General features: G+C 37.5%; 1 protein-coding gene across 3 annotated transcripts in view; it reads right to left on the reverse strand.

The window, feature by feature from the left end:
* KIF5C (kinesin family member 5C) overlaps positions 1 to 17,390 on the reverse strand; it is a 124,539-nt gene that overhangs the window by 59,984 nt on the left and 47,165 nt on the right. For all 3 annotated transcript variants that reach the window (XR_007776471.1, XM_050969219.1, XM_050969218.1), the window contains exons 3-8: positions 15,975 to 16,048; positions 9,575 to 9,679; positions 6,534 to 6,582; positions 5,449 to 5,504; positions 4,632 to 4,719; positions 160 to 284 (exon numbers count right to left, since the gene is read on the reverse strand). Coding sequence is in view for 2 of the 3 variants with exons in the window: in XM_050969219.1 (XP_050825176.1) it covers positions 160 to 284; positions 4,632 to 4,719; positions 5,449 to 5,504; positions 6,534 to 6,582; positions 9,575 to 9,679; positions 15,975 to 16,048 (497 nt within the window). In the remaining variant the exon portion in view is untranslated. The remainder of the gene's footprint in view (positions 1 to 159; positions 285 to 4,631; positions 4,720 to 5,448; positions 5,505 to 6,533; positions 6,583 to 9,574; positions 9,680 to 15,974; positions 16,049 to 17,390) is intronic.

Consider the following 17,390-nt stretch of genomic DNA (forward strand, 5'->3'; position numbering starts at 1 on the left):
ATTTAATTAATAAATAAATAATAAAGATATGCTACGTTTGGTTCCAGAAATTGCATAAGCTACATCCATAGATTAAAGTGGCACCAAAACACACTCAATTTAGGAATACAATAATACTTCTAAGCCGGTAAAAATTACTGACAAAAACGTACTCATTACCTTCTCACTTCCAGCCAAGTCCACTAGATAAAGCTTTCCACTGAGTTTCTTTTCAGTTTCTACATTCTCTTGTTTAATATTAATCAGGAAGATACTGTGGCTTCTAGAACTGTGTTCATTCATATCTATAAAGAGATAATACTTTTAATAGTTTTGTTTAACACTCCTATTTGTAGAGATTTTATAAATCTGCCAATATATGTTCTTATTTCATTCTATCATAGTTGGCCTGTGACCAGTCAATAAGCACAGAAGCTCCACACAATCTGTTCAGAAGCATAAATTTCAGACAACTTCTTGAACCCTTCTGAAAGCAGTTGCCCCTCAAGAGTAGTGATGAACATTTATGCTGTCTAGAATGAGCTTTTATTTTCCACCCACGTGACTAAAAAATTAGCTACATTCATGACAAGTGACATGATCCTGGGGGGGATGGGGTGGAAAATGTGAAGCATTTCTTTGCAAGGACCCTCAAATAATTTTTCTTAAACAGCATACACTTTGGGCCTAAACTGAGAATCCTAATTTGTTTTCATTAAAATAAAAAGTCAATGAAAACCCAAGAGATTTAGGAGTACAAAGCAGATTACAGATGATATTCCTGTGATCAAAAGCACCCCTGTATATTCACACCCTACACATTATTATAATAATCTCTATGCAAAATATGCCTTGTCAGATATCATTTAAAAACTACCACCACACTGATGATCAATCTTCTTGTGTAATCTATGTATGAGATGCATATTAAGAGTTATGAACATACACTGAAGTCATAATTTCAGTTTGTTTACCAGACAAGTCTGAGGAGGGGGTAAACAAACGACAAGATGATGTCTCTAGTCAGGTGTCATCAAAGCGGACTGGAAATCACCAGTCAAGTGGCCATTCTTTGGCAATGAAAGGGAGCAGGAACAGATCTACCTGCATTTTAGCAAACACAGAACCTCTTTCTCCAAGAGACTTCATATTTCTTTTTTCACAGCTGGAATGAATTTTATCTAGGAGTAATCCTCAGGAAAATGAATTTCAAAGGGTGACTGGACTATAAAAGTGAGGGTCAAAAACATCCCAAGCTCTTGCTCTCTTCTCACATAAGATGACAAAGGAACTAGCTCTTGGATTTTGGGACTGACTGATCCTGACATGAGAATTTGATTACTGGGAACATGTAGTAAAGATTTTACCTTAAACCAAGTCTAGCTTGTTAAGTTTCAGGTAGTAGGAGGTGTTGTATCTTTATTTTTTATAACCATTTCTAACTTTAATACCTTATACTTGTACTCAGAGCTTCTCTTTGTAGTTAAATAAATGTGTCTTATTTTTAATCTAAACTAACCCAGTTACCAAATAGAGCTGCAAACTGTTGAATACTGACCCTTTAGCAAGGGCAACAGAACTTTAATATCTAACCTGTCCAGGAAAGGGCTGGACAGTGCAGAACATGTTTTTGGAAAAATCTGGAACTTGGAGTGTTTTGGGATCACCCTGTAAGTAGTAATCCAGGCTGGCAGAAGACAGAGTTTGACTGACAAGCTTCTGGGGTTGGAGTTGCTGGACGAGGGGTGTAGATGTACACAGACATTCAGGGTTTGGCCTGCATGTTGTTAGGTTGTTTGTGAGCAGGCCTAGTTGGAAGCTACAATAGCAAAGCATTGTGAGGCACCCACAGTTGTGGGGCAGATGGTGACACAGCCTCTTGCTGGTCTGCACTGCATCCCCGGAACATGACAATTGCCCTGCACGCGCACACACAGGCTAGAAAATACATTATTAAAAAAATAGTACTGTAACAAGAGAATGACTACGGAATAGTGGAATGGGAAGGAAGTTTGTTAAGGTGTGGAGTACAAGTGTTTTCGAGAATTATGATGCAAGTCATAAAGCATTTGAGTTGGAATGGGTCTGGATGTAATTGTTGCCATGGTGTTCATCAGAAATGCACATGAGGATTTGTATGGGAAATTTAAAGTGATTTTTGTTGCTTTTGTGTCAGAGTGAAAGCCCATAGGCCTGGCATTCTCAATTATCCACACAATAGGTACAGCATGGTCAGGCACAGTGCAAGTTTCCATACAACATAAGCTTGGATCTAACCACATTGTGTTGGAGGTAGTAGTGAGATATCCAAGATGTCAGACAAGTAACCACCTCCTTTCCCTCCACCCACCCTTCTCTATCACCACTGACCTCACTACCATCTTTTTGCTCTCCCAAGCTTGCAATCTGTGTGTTCACTTCAGTTCCACTCTCCTTCTCCCCTCACTTTCTCTACAACATTCCCAGAGTTTTCCTCTTCCTCTCCCTACCTTCAACCCAGGCACTAGTTTGTTCTCTGGCTGATTCCTGTCTGGACTTCTACACCTTGGTGTGGGGCTGGACATGAAGTTAAGAGTAGATTTGGGTGTCTAGTCTAAAGAAAGTAGTAGAAACATAGGAGCATAGACTACTCTGAGAGAACCAAGTTAAAAAAAGGAAAGGAAGAAAGAGAAGCTGTTCTATAGAAGTTTTTTAGGTGTGGTAAGAAAGGAAAAGGAAAACCAGAAGAGCACAGTACTTTAGAAATGGAAGGAGGTGAGAGTGTAGGGGAGAATGGTATTATCCACTGAGTAACAGCAAACTGAAGAACAACAAGGATTCAGAAAGAACTGCCAGAATTGGCTAGGAGGTAGTCATTTGCTTTTTTAGGGGAGAAGTTTCCAAATATACTTGAGTAATGAGATTTGTCTGTGCCAAACTCACTAGTTGCATCAAAGGCAGTCTATGCTATAGTCTGGGGACTGGGTCAATGATATCTGTCTTTTTCATCACCATGCCCAGCAAGGTATAATGCACCATGACAATAGTTACAGATCTGGTAAAGGATGCAGTAAAAATACAAAATAATAAATACATGTTGTAAAAGATTTATTCACTCTGCAGCTACTGGAACTCAGTCCAGGCCATTGCTTCAGTGTGATAAGGAAACAAAGCAAAAGACAGAGCAGAATTATTTTGAAGGTCTGTTTAAACAACATTCTGTTGTCTTTATATGTTGTTGTGACCAACTGATTCCTCCAGAATTTTGAATTTTAGGACAGAATAGGAAACAATTCCACTTTTTAAAATCTTATTTGTTATATTCAGGTCTCAAAAATCTGGTATGTAGCAAATGAAATGTATGCCTGCAAAGAAGTCCCAGATCAGAAGCCCCGTTCACTTAGTATCCCAAAGCACTTTGTGAATGTTAAGAATCTCATCGTCAGCTAGGTAGGAAAGTATTCCCTCTACTTTACAGATGAGTAAACTGAGACAGGGATAAATCATAAAGCTAGAACGAATCACAAAATGAGCACGGGGCATAGAGGGAAGATGAAACAAAATCTAGAATTTACAAAATAAAACCCTCAGCCCGGAACCCACCAGATGCCTACATTCACATTTTCAAGATATCAGAGGTTTATTGAACAGCAGTAAACTGTGGACAAGCTAAAACATTTTAGAGCTGAAGTTATGAAATCTAGCATTATAAATTTGGACTGATTTAAATTACAATTTAATAGAAATCCCTTGCTCAAAAGGGAAATTACTTATTTTCCCCAATATAAGCTTGGAAATTATTTTTCAGGTATAATTTGTCACATTTTATTCAATAATGACTGACAGAATAAATAAACTATAGTGAGCTATATGTAGTTAGTGCATCCATCCTCTGCTCATTTTCTTAATGAAACACACATCATAACTAAAGTCAACACTAACAGACTGTCTACACAACAGTCACCCACAATACAAAACAGCAATTAACAGTGATTTAAAAAAACCCACTAGCTTGACAATATTTCATAACTTTTCATTCTATAACTTTTGTCTGCTAAAATAAATATTGCAAAATAGTATTTTAAAATCTTTTTATGTTTTAAGATTATCTAAAAAATAGTCTCCATATTATTTTGAAAACAGTATCACAAGCCATTCTTTAAAAAGTTATACCTTTCCTGGCACACTTACACAATAGTATACATCGCTGCTAAAAATGTAAGGAATCTCACAATGCCTATGTCAAGAAATTGCAGTGTATGCAATCCATGTTAAACTGAGGTACCAATTCAGCGTCCATTGAAGTCAATAGGAGTTTTCAAATTGTTATAGTCGGAGCTGGACGAGCCCTAAATGTCTATTTGCACTTGGTTTTTAAAGGTCTCCAAGAGTCATTTATTGGGCCAAAGTTAAAAGATCTTCTCACATCACAGGTCATCATTAAAAAGTCAACATTCACCAACTGTTCTAGCATACTGGTACCTGAGAGTGAGTTAGTAAGTAAAGTACTTAAACACATGCTTAATTGTAAGGACTCGAGTAATCCCATTTACTTCAATAGAATTATCCACCTGCTTTGATGGATTGGGGTGTTATTTCCTAATCTAAGCAAGACACAAAATATAGATACTAAGCGCTATTGTTTCTTTATATACTTCTTTGGGATCACTTACTTGTAACAGCTACATGGCGGTTTGCTTTCCCTTCATCAATGACATCCATAACTTCTTCAGGACTAGAGACAAACCTCTCTGTGCAGCCCTAGAAACACGTACATTCAGTATTTAGAAGTATAGAAAATGTGTCTTTGCATCTTTTCATAGTAATGTAAAATGTTCATCTCTCTCAGGCAAAAATAAATATCCGATATGAACATTTAAGAGAGATATGGCCAAAATCTGCCCTCAAATTGACTTCAGTAGGGTTCATGGAGGGGTAACTTGAGAAGATTCTACTCTCAGATTGTATTAAAGGATCAATCAAATCAAACACTCCAAATAAGAGGATTTTATACAATCAGAAAATGCTGAAGTATCAAATAACTTCTGTTAGAACCTCTAAATTCTTCTAGATTATTTTCCTCACATTTGCCTACATGTTCAGGGTTTTTATTCTGTAAATTCTATTGCCTCCACATGTACAGTGTCATAGGGACAGCTGTGTTTGTCTGTATCCACAAAAACAATGAGGAGTCTGGTGGCACCTTGCAGACTAACCCATTTATTTGGGCATAAGCTTTCGGGGGTAAAAAAACCACTTCTGGATCTGAAGAAGTGAGTTTTTTACCCACAAAAGCTTATGCCCAAATAAATCGGTTAGTCTTTAAGGCGCCACCAGACTCCTCATTTTTTTCCCCCCACACACAAACTGCATGTTAAGGAAGGTGCAAATGGAAATCCCCACATAAAAGTCGAAGCTGGTTTAAGGACCCATGGGGTGGGGAGAAGGGGAAAATGAACCAAATCAAACATCTGAAAGTCTTCCTTATACCTTTACATATGGAACTCTGTTTTTATCTTCATGTACCGCAAGGTTCGTCTTTGACACTAGAAGAAAGATGACATGTCTTAGGAGTATTTCACTTACAAAGTCTGTCAATTGGAGGAATGACAAAAGTAGAATTTGAACACACTATAACTCATTAAAAACTCAAATTCAGAATGAGGGTATTTTTTTCCTGTTCCTTACTTTTAAAAAGTTACCCTTAATTTCAGGGGTGGGCTTTTTATCTAAAATGATTTTTATGGCTGAGAGCTTTTGTTGCACGCTCCAGTCAATATAAACATGTATTGTAGAAACATGAAACCAACTTGGATTTCCTGAACAAAATCAAATATTTCAAAGGCTTAATAGAGTTCCAATCAACTTCACTGCTCTTGTGTTAAGATTACAGTTCACAACCAACCCTCATCTCCAGACTAATTGAATATGTTCAGGCTGGAACTACAGTTGAAACAATCTTTTTTTTTTTTTTTTTTTTTTTTTAATGTTTCCAAGCTCTTCTAACCAACAGAAACATAGTAAAACACTGATTAGAGCTTGGTCTAGTCTCATACTTTGGGGTAAAATTTAACTATGTAAATCTAACCTAACTTCTGAGACATACTGTATAAAGTCTGCATTTCAGTTGCAAACTGGCTGTAAGTCATGAGGTTTTCATGTACAGCATGCATGAAAATAATGTTAGTTTTCAGGACTCAGAAGTAGTCTGGTTGGCAAGAAAGTACAAAATCTCAGAAGTCTGTAGCTTATAAGCAAGCTATGCTGGACACAAATGCACCTCTGGCACTTGGATTTTGTACACCACTGAAGCATTCTTATTTACACAGAAAAGGTGTGGCGCACAGTGTCTCAACAATTCAAATGCCTCTTCTAATACCATAAAATAAGAGCCAGATAATCAGATAACCTAAACCAGTTTAAATAAAATTTAGAAATTCAGTCTTTCAGCTGTAAATTTAATTCAAGCTTTTCAATATGATGGCACTGAATCAATAAAAAACAGGAAAGAAATGTATTCCCCGAACTCCCCACAACTCAGCCAATGGGGAACAAAAAAGCATGCTGTTACTTACCATCAAGTAAGTCCCTTATTTTGTCCATGTAAATTTCAAAGTAAGAAACCTAGTGCAAAACAAGTATTTGTTTTAGATTTATAGCACTGACTCAAAAATGTTCTTCTTTACTTGCACTGTCATATCTATGAAAATAAGAGGAGGCAAATGACTCAGCTAAAAAGGTATCCAGCACTACCCAGTGAAGGGTAATTTCACACTGGTCCATCAACAAAATAAGGTGACTATATCTACCTTCGTTCTTTTCTTTCACAAAGTCTCTTGAGACAGGAAGAATTGAAAATGGAAATTGAGATAGCAGAAAATTAACAAGCTCAAATGTAACCTTAGCATTTGTCGCAAAGGTACCACTTTGACATTTGTAAAAGCTATTCTGATGTACCTTACAAGAAGACACTGAGCAGGTTTAGTACATCATCTGTATTAAACTAGTTAATCCAAGTTAAGACTATTCTTAAAGTTAAGCACTTGCGTAAGCGCTTTCTGAATCAGTACCAAAAGGAGGAGTGAGCTAAAGAGAAACAATGCTTTTTTAAAAATAAAAATAAAAATTGGGAGAGACAATGTACAAAAACCTCAAAACAAAGGGCTAACTCGGCATTGGCATAAACAAGCAAAACCCCATTTAAGTTAATGGAGTTGTGGCTACTAGTATCTGGATTAAGTTTTGTCCAGTGAATGAGTATTTGTACAGTTAAGCTCTGTTTTATCTGCATAATTTTATTTTAAGGAAAATACAAGCTACACTCATAACTCTGTTGCCAATTTGTTTTAGTGTGACAAAAGTTTCTTTATCATTTACTGTAGCAGTGCTACAGTATAGGTGCTATAGGCAATTAAGGTATAACTTTATATTGTCAACTTATTTTGACATGTAATGATATCTATTGTAGGTCAGCTCCATTACATTTGTAATGGAACAAAATCTTTGTTTTCCTAGCGTTCACGCCAAAGGCTAAAATGGGTAAACAGATGTCACTAGTAGGTAGATGAGATTTAATAAGGCAATGATTGGCAAGAAAGAAGTCTAGAAGATATGCCATCATTCATTACAGGAGAGGACATGAACAAAGCTCACAGGTCTCAGTTACAGTCTCCTCCTGGACACCAACATTGTCAGACTTACACATTCAAGTCAAGAGGTGAAAAACTGAAGAAAAAACAACAAACAGATTTCATCATAAACAACTGAGCTGGTTGAAGTTTTTTTGTTTGAAACAATTTGTCAAAAAGCCCAGTTCAGTATTTCCTGTTTATTTTGTCAGCAGCTGCACATTAAACTCCATGTTCTATGGTTGATAAGCCATTAAACCAAATGTGAAGTTTTCAGAACGTGCCTCCTTATTTACTCTGTTTGACTGGATAATACACTACAAATCCATTCTGTTAGGGTCTTTTTATTGCAGATCTCATTAATTTTTAAAATTAAATCTCTTTCAAAATATTAGCTGTTCAGGCAGAACAGTCAGCACAGTTGCATTATTGGGTAAAAGGTTTTAATGGAATAATTCTTATTATTTAATGAAACCAGCTTACTGCATACATTTTAAAACACATTTCTGATATTAACAGCCATTGGAAGATTCCATTCTAGGCCATTCGAAATTCTGTCCAACCCACTTGCTCTAAGGCTTTGCCAACACTAGCAATATTCAAACCCATAAGTCACAAATGCTTTAAGCACCTAGCCCACTCCATGCTAGCATGTTCATCATTGCTACCACGGAGGGAGAATCACCAATGATTAACCACAGGTCTACATTTTGTTAATGCAGTTGCACCCAAAGCTACAGGGATTCTACCCATATTTCATACTGTGCTATCACTGTGGCATGCAAGTGACTCTAACCCAACTAACTGCCCCAGTATTTAAACTAAATTGCCTTCTAGACACATTTCAAGAAGAGATTGTTATAACAAACAAACAGGTTTTAAAACTGAAATTTAGTGTCATGGCTTTAAGTGTCTGGGAGTAACAAGAAGATACCTGTTTATATACACACATACACATTAGTCACTGTGGGCCATGTTACAGCACTCCCTTCTGCAGTCAACAGTCAGAGGAGTTTTGCCTGAGTAAGGAGAGATGACTATGGTTCCATGCTTTTCAAAGACCGTGAAGCCTCATGCCTCAAACCATTCACTTATCCCATGTAGAAATAAATAAATACTGATAATTTGTTATTGTATAACACCTATAATCAGAGAACCTCAAAGAATCCCCATTTTAGAAAAAGGGAAATGGAAGCACACAAAGCTTAAACTACTTGCTCCAATCAGTGGCAGAGATGGGAGCAAACTTTAGGTTACTCAAGCCCCATTCTCCTCATTTTTCAGGCTGGCACTCTAATTGACACCATCAATCTGTTTAATACGTTTTTTTACAAGTAATTACTGACATTACTGGGTAACTTGGATCACAAATTTAGGCCATGGTTCTCGGCTAATGGGAGCTGCAGAGCCGACGCTTGGGTGGGGGCAGCGTGCGGAGACCCCTGGCTGCTCCTATGTTTATGGAGGACATGCCACTCGTTCTAGGAGCTGCGTGGAGCCACGGCACGTGCAGAGTGGGGCAAGCCCCCAACCCTGCTCCCCGGCAGGAGCTCAAGGGCCAGATTAAAAGGTCTGATGGGCCGAAAGCCGCCTGTAGTTTGCCCACCCCTGCTCTATAGTCTCCCACTAAAGTGCCACGCATATCAAATTATTAATAACCAATAACAAGGGCTGATCTGAAACTCCATGTATTTAAGTTAGGGAAGCAATATAGAAAAAAACAGTACATTCTTTCAGATCTCTGTAATAGTATAAATACAAAAAGAAAAAATCTCAGCAAGGATATTTTCCGTAGCCGAACTACAGCAGACACAACTATATTGGTTTCCTGTACAAAAACTTATTTTATATTAATGGGTTTTTGAATCACCTAAGGAAAATGAAAAATCCTGCAGTGAAAGGTTACATTTTGTAACAAGATTGAGTTTTACCATCCAGCTCATTGTCTTCCATCTGACCCATTACATAACATGTCATTTTGCATTTACCTTTATGTGAAACTCCAGGTTTTCATCCATGGAATAGATGTGATCAAAGATGTCATGTGCAATTCTTGGAATTATTCCCATTAGCTGATGGTCGTGCAGCTTCCCCTAAAGATACAATGGCAAACTATAACTTGGAAAGGGTTGTTTGTGTGTCAGAATAGAGAAGGCCTTCCTCAAACAAACCTTCACATAATGGGCACCTCTGAACACATCCCCTGCTCTCTAGGGATTTGCCTCATGTAATACACACATTAAAAGGTGGCAGAGTGACTCAATGTGTTAGCACTCTTCACTTTACAAAGTGCCCATTAGTTTTGTCAGTTGCTGGCATTCTGTGCAGAACGCTCTCCTACTGCCAATCACACCGTCCAACTCCGATTTAACTCGGAGAAAACACACAAACAAAACCCACTCAGAAAATATGGAACGGTCGTCCTGGTTAAATTGAGATGTATGGAAACCTGCAGAAAAGAAAAACCTCCTGAAGCTGCATTCATCAGACTCTATTCTACCACTTTACTGGTGCAGGTAGCTAAAAAGGAGATCTGGGAAGGAGGGTATTTTGGTTACACTGTGGCTTGATTTTGTCAGGCCAGATGCCAAGATGCAGAGTCTTGCAAACGGGATCATTCTCTTAGTGGACACAGCCAGCTTCCTATGCCCTATCAAGCAGCTCCAAATATTAAGTAAAAACAGTTTCCCTAACTGCATGACATCTCTCAGTTGCTTTCTTTTATACAGATGAGTCAACCTTAAAAGTGAATTATGAGAGCTTGAAACAAAATCTTTCTATGAATACAGCAGAAAAAGATCTCACACTTTGTGCAGTCATGTACATTCACACATAGTTAAACAAAGGGCCTGATGATACAATAGAAAGGATTTTTTCCAATGATTATGAAATATTATTGAAACATATGGACTCAAGAAAGATATGGCCTGCAAAAACAAACTCCCATAAAAGTGTTAACATCACTAATAAAAATAGTCAACATCAGAGAAGATGTTGATTTCAGTATCATATTACTACTTTTAAAAATTCGGTAGATATCTATGTTGCGATGAATCATGAGAAATCATTTTAAAAATATAGTCAGTAGTCATTTCTATGAGTAAAACCCATTTCCAACTGTAAAACTAACACATACAAAAATCAGAGCAAGTTAGGAAGAAAAGACTGTGAATTTACAGACTAGTTATATAGCTTCTTATATAATGTAAAAATTTCTGGATCTTAGTGATCTGTCATATACAACTGTCCTACCAATCAGTCAGCTATTACTGTTTTCAGATACAGTCCCTGTAGACACAACTTGCTGCATTTAAATACACTGGAGCAGGTGGAGTGAAAGTCATCTTATAAACATTAAGCCAGTATGACAAATCAAACATGAAAACTGGTACGTTCTATATATAGTTGTCTATCTCAAGGGTTTTGTTCAAAATATCCACTAGTTTTCTGCCCTTGAATTACAGATCCCAGGGAAAAATAGAATCAATTATACTGCTACATGTCCCTTCCTACAAAAGCAGAACTCAGCTATATTTAGACCATGAATATTCAATTAATGTTAAAATGTGTATATGTTTTGGTATTTATACAAAGTTAATGTTAACCACTATATAGTTTGGCTTGGAAGAATTAGATTTTTACTGGTAAATGTTAGTAAACAATTTCACCATACAAATACAAACCACTGTAAAACTATTTCTATCGACAATTAAAATTTACAGATAGGCAAGCTAAGAAAAATGCTGCCTGACAACTTGGTGTTTGATTTAATTATATTTACTCTGTATATATTGACAATTTGTGATTTAATGATCATAAAGTTTACACTTTTTGAATCTCAATATCTGTCATTAAATAACTGTCTCATCTCCTCAATTTCCTGCAACTTGGAACGTTTAAATCAATATAAATTAAAAAAAACCTTAAACCTCATAATTTCACACAACTGAAAATTTTAATCAATGCAAGTAGAAATGCTCAAAATAGATGTTGGCATTATCTGATGGGGAAAAAATCAAATTCTGACAAGCCTATATGTATGGCAACCCATTCAGCTCCTCAAAGAATGAACCCTGCATCGCTCAGTACAGTGGCTCACTGCAGTCAGTGAGAAGGAAAATAGAGGTGATATATTAAATTAAAAATATTTTCTGAATCCCTGATTATTTTGGAGGTTGGGGGGAGGGAGTGGAGATGATCCATGCTTTACCTTGCCACCAAAGGGCTCATGCCTCATTGCCTATGTCCGTGCCATTAAGACATGCTATTACTGAACTGGCACTGCAGTATAACTTTAGTGCCATTAACTCCTGCCCTTTGGATCAGTCTGCAACCAGTTTTGCTAACACACCTGCCCTATAGCACTGCTTGGAGTGTGCTTTCTCTAATGGGAAGAGAATATCTTACATACACCCCAAATAAATGACAATATAAAAACATAAAATAAAAAGTTCTCCTTTCCTTAATGAGCTCTGTCATAAACAGATAGCTAAGGGTTAATGTCTCTTTCACCTATAAAAGGGTTAACAAACAGTGACCTGAAACACCTGACCAGAGGACCAGTCAGGAAACAAGACTTTTTCAAATCTCGTGGAGGGAAGCCTTTGTTTGTGGGTTTGGCTTTGTTCTCTCTGGGTCCTGGACGGGACTAGAGGTGCAACCAGGTTTCTGCCAATCTCCCTGCTACAGTCTCTTATCTATTCAGAATTGTGAGTAAGAAAAGGCGGTCATAGTCTTTTAAGTTGTTTTTTTTTCATTTACATATGTGTACTTGCTGGAAGTAGCTTAAATTGTGTTTCTGCTGGAGAAAGTTTCTTTCTATTGTTTATAAGTTGAAAGACCCTGTAACTGTTTACTATCTAAAGTGCAGAGATAAACCTTTTACTTTTTCTTTCTTTCTTATTAAAAGTTTTGCTTTTAAGATCTGTTTAAATTTTTTTCTCCTAGTTAAGGTTCAAGGGAATTGGTGGGGAGAAGAGAAGGATAGATTTTCTCTTTGTGTTATATTCACGCAGCTTGTATTGCCTCTGGGTGAGGGGGAAGGTAACACTCCTCTCGGTGTGGTGATTCAAAAAGTTGAATCAGGCAATCTCCTAGTGTTCCCAGGGCAGGAAGGAGCTGGGAGGAAGAGGAGAGGGGGAAGGGAATGGTTTATTCCCTTCTGTTGTGAGACTCAGGGAATCTGGGTCTTGGGGTCCCCAGGGAAGGTTTTGGGGGGACCAGAGGGTATCAGGCCCTAAAAATATTCCTGATTGGTGGCAGCGCAACAGATCTAAGCCGGTAATTAAGCTTAGGGGAATTCATGCTAGTATCCATATTTTGGACGCTAAGGTCCAGATTTGGGAATTATACTTGACATGGTGTGCAGTGTGTTGGAAAGATAAGAATCCAAAAGCCAGTAAGATTATTAATTTGTTTCTCTGCTAGCCGGTTATAAGCAGAGGGAAAGGGTTTTTTTTTTTAAACCTACAACCAGAGAATTTTTTTTTCCTTGCTTCGGTCTGGCTGTGCATAAATATGGCCTCAGGCAAGGGCCATTAAGTAACAGGGGTTTTTTGTTAGACAATAGAAAGAAACTTTCTCCAGCAGAAACACAATTTAACCTACTTCCAGCAAGTATACATATGTAAATGAAAAAAAAAACAACAACTTAAAAGACTATGACCACCTTTTCTTACTCACAATTCTGAATAGATAAGAGACTGTAGCAGGGAGACTGGCAGAAACCTGGTTGCACCTCTAGTCCCGTCCAGGACCCAGAGAGAACAAAGCCAAACCCCAAACCCACAAACAAAGGCTTCCCTCCACCAGATTTGAAAAAGTCTTGTTTCCTGATTGGTCCTCTGGTCAGGTGTTTCAGGTCACTGTTTGTTAACCCTTTTATAGGTGAAAGAGAAATTAATCCTTAGCTATCTGTTTATGACAAGCTCTCATGCTTCACCCTCTCCTTATGTACATAGGCCAGTCCATGAAAACAAAGGGTCTATATGAAAAAAGTTAAATGAAGTGTGCATGCAAATTGAACACCCAGAATACACTTTGTAATCCTCTCCTAAGGCCAGGCCCTGTTTCTATTGAGGTCAATAGGAACTTTCTTCAATGGAAGTAATATCATGCTCACAAAGACAACAACATTTTCCCTCCTGCTGCACAGAAATACTTTTTTCAAGAGGCTCAGCATAGTTGGATTTATTAACATTTGCACATTGTGATGCACTTTAAGAGGAGGAAATTTTATTCTATTTCACTATAAATCGAGTTTCACTAAAATCAGAGTTCACTGAAGCAGGTTCCACTGGAATAGAATAAAAAAAAAAAGTTCACATCAATGTTGGAAGGCAAGAGAAACCAAAGTGGCCTAAGTCACACAGAAGTTAAAGCTACAAAACTCTCTTTGTTCCAGTTGTAACCTCAAGAATGGTTTAGAGGAAAGTTCTACTGCTGCCATCCTGACAGTGCTGCCAGTGAACACACCAAAACAGCAATGCTTTGCTCATTAAAACCCTTCATTTTAATAAGAACATTATTTCCCACATTTTAACATGGGAGACAAGCAGCAGCTAGTGAACTGTAAATCTGAGACAGTGCTCTTATTTCAGGCAGTTGACACAATAACGAGGACCTATGGCAGACTTGCTTCTGAAGAGTCGAGCTTTAGCTCAAAGCCCATATGAATCAATTGAATATAAGCTTATGTGAGATTAGTGGACAAAAGAAAAGGTACCTCCCTACACATGCAGATTGATACGAGTCTTATCTAGTTCAATGTGGCTCTCTCAGGCTTCCCTATACAAGTTATAAATGCAAGACATGGGTTTATCAGAGCTCCTTTGTCCTCTTAAGTGCAACACTGAAATGTACTTCACATATATTACAGAAAATCCACCATAAAAGCCTCACCTTAAGGATTTAATATTTCTTCTATTTTAGATCAGCTTATGTATTTCCCCCTTTAAAGTATTGTAATGGCATTACAAGAGAATGTTGAGCTAAAAAGAGGGATTAAAGCTGAAAACAGACATGATTCCTCTCTAAATGTGACAGGTGGCTTTATTAATTTTTTTTTAATTAAAAAAAAAGAAAATACTCCTTTTTCCACAGCAGGCAGTTTTCCTTATCAGAGTCTGTAATTCTGAATATAAATTGACTTGAAGAAATCCTTCCTCATAGTACGTGAAAGCACCAGCTCAAGCCCTGCAGACATTTTGATTCAATTACATTCTGAGCTGGTGGGATGACTGAATAATCCACCATCTGTGTGGATTGAGCTGATGTTTCCTCTTCCCTCCCACTCCAGCCGTCAATTTACAGAAGGAAGCAAGGGCAGACTTAATTAGACATGAACTATCAGTTATTACATCCCTCTGTAAAGTAACAGTTGTGGCAAACAAACAGCAATTCTACAAGCACCTGAAAACAAAACAAAAAAATTAAAAAGCTGAAGAAAATATTACTGGCTTTCTCCCTATACTTTTCGGTTAATTAGGTCACTTGTATTAATCATTCAGCAAATCTGCTTGATGCTGCTAAACAAGTTTGAGTAAGACTTCTTTCCTGGTTGGAGCTGCTTCTTTCACAGCCGTCTATTTACGGTTTGTAGCTTGAACTGAAAATATGCTGGAAAAAAGTTATCCAGCCTCTTATATACTGACTTTGAGAGGCTCTTGCTGTGAGATAGATCTCAGCCCAACACTCAGACTGCATCATGTGTAAGTAAACCCATCACACAATTAAATGTTTGCAGAGATTCAGAGGATTAGATCAAGAGATCAAAATATCATCTAACTGCCTCTGCTTGTAGGGTACCTTCCCCTTGTTAAGGGTACGATGCCGTGAGGCTGCAGACCACATTATACTTCGCTATGCTGGAAACACGGATACACTCAGGACTTCAGCCTTTGGCCTTGCATTCCTCTCTTCAAGAGCAATGATTCAAATGCTCAGCTTTTTACGCTGCAGCATGCGTGAGTAGAATTCCCATAAGAGGATTGCAAATGAGAAAAACAAAAATTGAAGGATGAATTTTCACAATGCCGCATTCAAGATGAGTATACAAACCCTTATTATTGCTTTTGTTTTGTGATTAACAAATCCCATTCCAAACCTCTAAAAATACATACATCTAACCTGACACGATCAATCTGGAGAAGCTGCAGTTTGCACTTGTTCCTTATGTCAGCTACTTATCAATAAAAACCCTTGAGAAAATTCTGCACTGAGGAAATCTCTGTAAGCATTATAAACAAGACATATGTATGTCTTCTTACATGCCATTTGTATGCCACATAAGTACAATTCATTTTTCTAGGCATCCAGATTGTCTGAAGCAACCAATTCCATTTAATTCCCAAATTCCTACTCAATTACAATCAAATACTGCTACTTTACCTCCATAGTATGTGTTTTTCCTGAAGATGTCTGTCCATAAGCAAAAATTGTTCCATTGTAGCCTTCAAGAACATCTGCAGGAAAGAAGAAAATAATCAAAATCCACATTGTTGTCTTAAATATTGCATATTTCAGAAGAGTGTTTAGCAAATCACTATTTACACTGATCAAAATTCAATAAGAAAATGAAGACATTTGTGGAAAGAAACAGAAAAGCACATAGATCCACCGTGGGATTTCTTTACAACAAGATCTAATTTAAATAATTAGTCATTTGTACCCCCTAAATTTATCAAGTACTGGAGAGAAAATGAAAAACTCAGATATACGTTTGATACCTACCATTTCCCATAGCCATGGCATTGGCAATATTTACAGCTTCATTAATTTTCCAGGGAGTAGTGGGGAGGGGGCAGCCTGACAGCTGGAGGATTTGGGGTTTATTTTATTCTGATTAGATTTGCTGGTACAATGTTATAGTTCAATACAGCACACAACAGTACATAATTGTTTATTTGCAATGTAAGCGAGATCTTCAAGGTCTTTGTAACACTCATGGATTTTTAAGAACTCAGGCTAGTAGTACTGAGTAGATTTTTCAGGTCCTGAAATCAAATAATCAGATGATAATGCAGAGCACCAGAGTAACTGTGCACCAAAGAGATTAAAATACATTGCACTCAGCTCTTATCTCCTCTTTCCATATATAAAAATATCACACAAATATAATGTAGGTTTTCCCCTTCCCTAGCAAGAGAAGGCCTGTAATAAATTCACAAATGGAAAAAGCGTATTAAAAGAAGTCTACTCTGGTGTAAGCAAACTAGTCCATGAATTCAGCCCAGCCCATTACATTTACCAATGGGCTTCTAAACAGGTCTGAGTTTCTCTTTATTATTTCACAATATTCATTCAGAATTTCCTTTTGGAAAAAGCATCTCATTGATTTGCAGTTAAATGAAATGTGAGCTCAGGCAGATAGAAATGTTTATAACAGTATTAGAGACAACAGCATTCCCAGAGGTCTGGTTGCAGCTAGTCTTCCATTACTTACAGGCCCTGATTCTGACCACCATTATACCGGCCTACACCAAAACTAAACAAATTCACTTGTAATTTCATGGGTGAGATTTTAATGTCACTTTTCTAGAAAGCTTGAGGCACACCAGACAAGGTGTTTAGAAGGTATGATGGTTAGAGGGGGGATTCTCTCATTTAACATTTTCTTAACTTTTGTGGATAATCAAAACTTTAAAATGGCTTGCCCTAGAAACACAACATTTGAGTTTCTATCTGTTAGTATAGGCAACGGACAATGCTTGGGGCAGCCTAGGAGGGTTGTCATGGGTGGCTGGGTAGGGAGGAATGCCTAAAGCAAGGAGAATCTGGGAAATAGCTGTGGTGGTAGTGAAAGCG

Source organism: Gopherus flavomarginatus, chromosome 10 (assembly GCF_025201925.1).
Source record: "Gopherus flavomarginatus isolate rGopFla2 chromosome 10, rGopFla2.mat.asm, whole genome shotgun sequence".
NCBI classification, from domain to species: domain Eukaryota; kingdom Metazoa; phylum Chordata; order Testudines; family Testudinidae; genus Gopherus; species Gopherus flavomarginatus.